This window comes from Mauremys mutica, chromosome 13 (assembly GCF_020497125.1).
Source record: "Mauremys mutica isolate MM-2020 ecotype Southern chromosome 13, ASM2049712v1, whole genome shotgun sequence".
Lineage (NCBI taxonomy): Eukaryota > Metazoa > Chordata > Testudines > Geoemydidae > Mauremys > Mauremys mutica.
The window spans coordinates 51,153,115-51,157,586 of NC_059084.1; the positions used below are offsets into that span (position 1 = coordinate 51,153,115).

General features: G+C 52.5%; 1 gene segment (V, D, J or C); it reads right to left on the reverse strand.

The window, feature by feature from the left end:
• Nucleotides 1–3,554: 3,554 nt before the first annotated feature.
• LOC123347638 lies at nt 3,555–4,081 on the reverse strand. The segment is given in 2 exon segments: nt 3,555–3,928; nt 4,036–4,081. Coding segments are annotated over 2 exon segments (420 nt in total).
• Nucleotides 4,082–4,472: the final 391 nt, after the last annotated feature.

The following is a 4,472-nucleotide window of genomic DNA, read 5'->3' on the forward strand; positions in this document are numbered from 1 at the left end:
ATAAAGCAGGGGTCAGCAACCTACAGCACATATGCCAAAGGTGGCAGGTGAGCTGATTTTTGATGGTACGCAGCGGCAGGCTGAGCGGCTCAGCCCATCACTGCTCTGGGGTTCCAGCTGCTGCCCTATTGCCAGCTGGGATACCAGCCGCCGGCCCCACTCAGCACCTGCTGCTGGCCTGGGGACCCCCAAGGAACCCCAGACTGGCAGAGGGCTGAGCAGGCCGGCTGAACCACTCAACCTGCTGTCAGCCTGGGGTTCCATTCACTCAGCCGGCAGCGGGCTGGGGGGTTGAGTGGCTCAGTCTGCTGCCAATCTGGGGTGCCGGCAGCACTCAGCCTACTGCTACTCCGGGGTTCTGGCTGCCGGCCCCTTGCCAGTCAGGAGCCCAGCCGCTGGCCCCACTCTGCCTCCTGCCAGCCTGGGTGAGCAGAATCCCAGGCTGGTAGCAGGGTTGAGGGGGGTGGCAGCCGGGATCCTGGGTGGCAGGAGTTGGGGGTCAGAACCCCAGACCAGCAGCGGGCTGAGCAGGGCCTGGGATCCTTGTCTAGGGTTCCAGTCACCAGTCCCACTCAGCCCGCTGCCAGTCTGGGGTTTCATTTATTCAGTTGACAGTGGCCTGAGCAGGAACTCAGATAATAACAATAGTTTATTTATATATATAGACATAGAGAGAGACCTTCTACAAACATTAAAATGTTATTACTGGCACGAGAAACCTTAAATTACAGTGAACTTGGCACACCACTTCTGAAAGGTTGCCGACCCCTGGTATAGACTGACCATATGTTGTACTAAGATTCTCCTGCTTTTTTTTTTCCTGTGAGTCAGTATAGCTTTTGCCAGCCCAGAAGTTGGGCAGCCAATGTTTTACATTTTCACAGTGTTTTCTCCAACTTTCATAAAGTAAATACATAGTTAATATGAGTTAAAAAGGCCAGGGACACTTCCTTGTGAAGAATCTGTATAGCAGATCATGCTAGAGCTGTGAAAATGTCAGTTTTTGATGGAACTTTAGAGACAGTGATTTATCATGTATTTTATCATGTGAATGTGCTGCTATTGCCAATGTCTTTCCAAACAAAAATAAGGCACAATAGGACTTCTGTAACATTTCTGTGCTACCTTAATCTAGATGAGATGATTCTGTGCTGACTTCATTTTGGTCACTTTGTGCTTTACCTAGCAGTAAAACTAGGGTTATATTTCCCCACTGTTTGGAAACCCAGCTTATTAAACTGATTTTGCAGCCAAAAAAGCCAGAAAGATTGCTTTTAATTAAAAACAAATCTTTGATTCAATACCTCTTCATATAAATTTCCAATACAATTTTGACAAATTAAAAAAATTATATTATTTGCATCATTCTGTCAAATCAGAATTTTTTCTATAGGGCTACTTCTTTAGTGCTAGTGCATCAGCATTACAGTGTGCTTAATTAAGTTAAACTGGTTTTAATAACGTGAATGTGGCAAGTTTTCCAATACTGTATGCTTATATTTGTGTTGCTAAGAGCAGATCAGGCACAGGGGCACCAGTTTAATAATCTCGCCTAGGGCACCATAAATCCTAAGGACGGCCCTGCCTACCCCCGGAGTTTATAAGCATGTCTGGACAGGATCTATACACCCATTGTGTCTCCGCACTGTCAGCTGCACCCCGACACGGGGGAGCTCTCCCAGGGCTCCTGTTGTGCGGGGTCTCACCGCCCGTTGTGAGCTGGGGAAGGAGCAAGGCTGGAAGTGGGATGGTGGAGTCCTCCCTCTCCAGCCCTTCCTGGGGCAAAACTCCCATTGATTGCTCGGGGGGGAGGCTCCAGCCCTGCGCCTTTCCATGCAGCCCTGCAAAGCACGTGCCCCTGGTGTCGCCTTTGTTAGGAGTGTGTTTGAGTCTGACAGTTATGTTCATATGAGTCGTTGCTTCTCCCAAAGCCGCCTGGGTGGAAGCAGCGGGGTGCTGCAGAAATACGGAGAGAGGAGATCGCCTCTCCCAGAAAAGTGTCCGTACGCCCTGTCCCTCTGACCAGTCCTTGTTTCTTTAGAGTCAGGTCTTCTTTTGTCACTGCTCTGTCAGACCAGGCGCCTTTGGCTGGGGCAGCCTGCTGCGGCCGTACAGAGCGACTGGGGGAACTGGGCTCCAGCGGTGATGGTGGGGGCGGAAATGGGGCTGCCTGAATCAGCCTGACCCCCTGTATACTCTGCCTATTTGTACGGACAGTACCCCTAGGTTTCCCTAGGAGCGCCCGGTCTGGAATCTCTCTCTCCATCCAGACAGACACATGAGTGTGAAATAGCCTGAACTCTGTGTCAGCCTCGCCAAGGGCCAGTCCACGTTCGCTTAGAGGACAGGGTCGATGCACGTGGGATCCAGCTGTCAGGCTGAACTTCACTCTGGAGATCCACAAACCAGCTGTTTGATCTCTCCCCTCAGTGCCTGACTGCGTTCTGACATTACAAACCAAGGTATCCCAGTGACGGGACCCTGCACTGGCTGACACGTCTGTGCTAGCCCCTCTGTGCTCTCCTCTTCCCAGATGTGCTGACCCCTCGCACACCCCTGAAATTCAGAACTGAGGGCTCCTGAGTTTATTGCAGACTGGTTAGCTTGGAAACGGTCCCGATTTCCGTTTAAACCCTACATGGATTGGCGCCCAGAGAGGCAAATCTGATTGGAAACAGTGAGGTCTGCGCTCGGAGAGGTTCTTGATTTCAGCTCCATTGGGATTTTGAGAGTGGCCCTGCAAACTCTTCCTAGCCTGAGTAACCCTTACCCCACATATTGTTCCCCCGGAGCCAGTGGGGTCAGTCCCATTAATAAGGATGGCAAGACCTTAAAAAGAGCTAGACCCTGCAGATGTTTGTGTGGTCCAGCCCCGGGCTCTGTTCCCAGCACTTCCTCTCTTTCTCTTCAGCGGCACTTTGGAGTGTTCTTTGTTTGTTTGTTTCTTTTTCGGCAGTTGTTTTGTTTTGTTTTGTTTTTTCATGGAGCGGCAAAAGACCTAGAGCCAGCCCTGGTCGAGATTTATCAATGGGCTGAGAGGGGAGAGATTTAGCCCGCTCACAACCTCGCAGGCATAGAGCCAGACTCCAGAGTGGGGTGTTGGTGGCTTTTTCCTTTCTATCCACAGGCCCTTGAGCCAACGACTCAGACTTTGTCCTCCACGAAACAGAAGGCCTGGGCTCTGTTCCTGGCTCCCATATAACAGCCGAGCTCTAGTGTCTGCAGCGGGCACCAGTGTAAAGACTCCGTGTGTATTTCCCCAGCCATGGTGGGAGGGAAGAATAATCTAGTTGCTATAGCGTGAGTCTAGGTATGAATATCCCTGGGGTCTTTCCTTCCCTTTGTTAGCGCTATGATAGACACATTGGCAGAGCAGGGCCCCGGGAGTCACGACTCCGTTCCATTCCCAGGCTCGGTGTCGCTGAGTCACTGTGTGATTTCGGGTGATACGGAGTTTAACTCACAAGCGCTGTAACTTGCTGAGGAATCTGCATGAAGCAAAAAACGAACCAAGCAGAGAGACCGCGGTGCTGGCAGCTGCTGCCCTCGGCGCGTCACACGGGAAGGCTGGTTCTCTGCACGGCTAGTTTTAGGCCGGGCTCGGATAGGTTTCCTCTCACTGTGTCTCTGGCACAGTAATACACGGAGGTGTCTGCGGGCTGCAGGCCGGTCAGTTGCAGGAACACTTGGCTCTTGGAAGTGTCTCTGGTGATGGTGAGGCGATTTTTTAAAGCGTCATTATAATGAGTGCTTCCACCTGCCCAGATGGCTCCGACCCATTCCAGCCCTTTCCCCGCTGGCTGGCGGACCCAGTTCACATCGTAGCTAGCGAGAGAGAATCCGGACACGGTGCAGGTCAATCTGAGGGTCTCTCCGGGCTTCCTGACTCCCCCTCCGGACTCCACCAGGCTGACCTGGGAATAGACACCTGCGGAGGGGAAATAAAGGGGGAATATTGCAGCGATTCCCGGAGGCGCAGTTATTAGGGAACACGCGGTACCGGCCGCGGAGCGGCAGCGCAGGTCCCGCCCGTACCCGCGGGGAGCAGCAGGAGGAAGGCGATGGCCAGGCTAGGGGTCATGGCTGCGGCTGGCGGCTCGGTCCCCAGGCGGGATGGGAAGCTGAAGCCCGGCGCTGGCTCTGAGCGGGGTGAGCGGCCGGGACTGGGCTATGAACAGAGCCCCGGGGAGCTCATTTGCATGGGCCGGGGGGTGGGGGCAGGGGGCGTGGAGACAATATAAAATGGGATCCAGGACGTGTGACGCTGAATCGTGTTGTTAAATGTAACGGCAGGTGGGTCACAGAGTCCACTAACTGCATTTCTTTTGCACCTTTTAATTTGAAAATATATAACCACTAAATGAAAGCAGTTGAGTGATCTATCTACCCATCCCCATCCACCCCTCCATCTATCTATCCCCATCCACCCCCTCTATCTATCTAATCTCTGTCTTTATTCCCTTCAGTGTTGT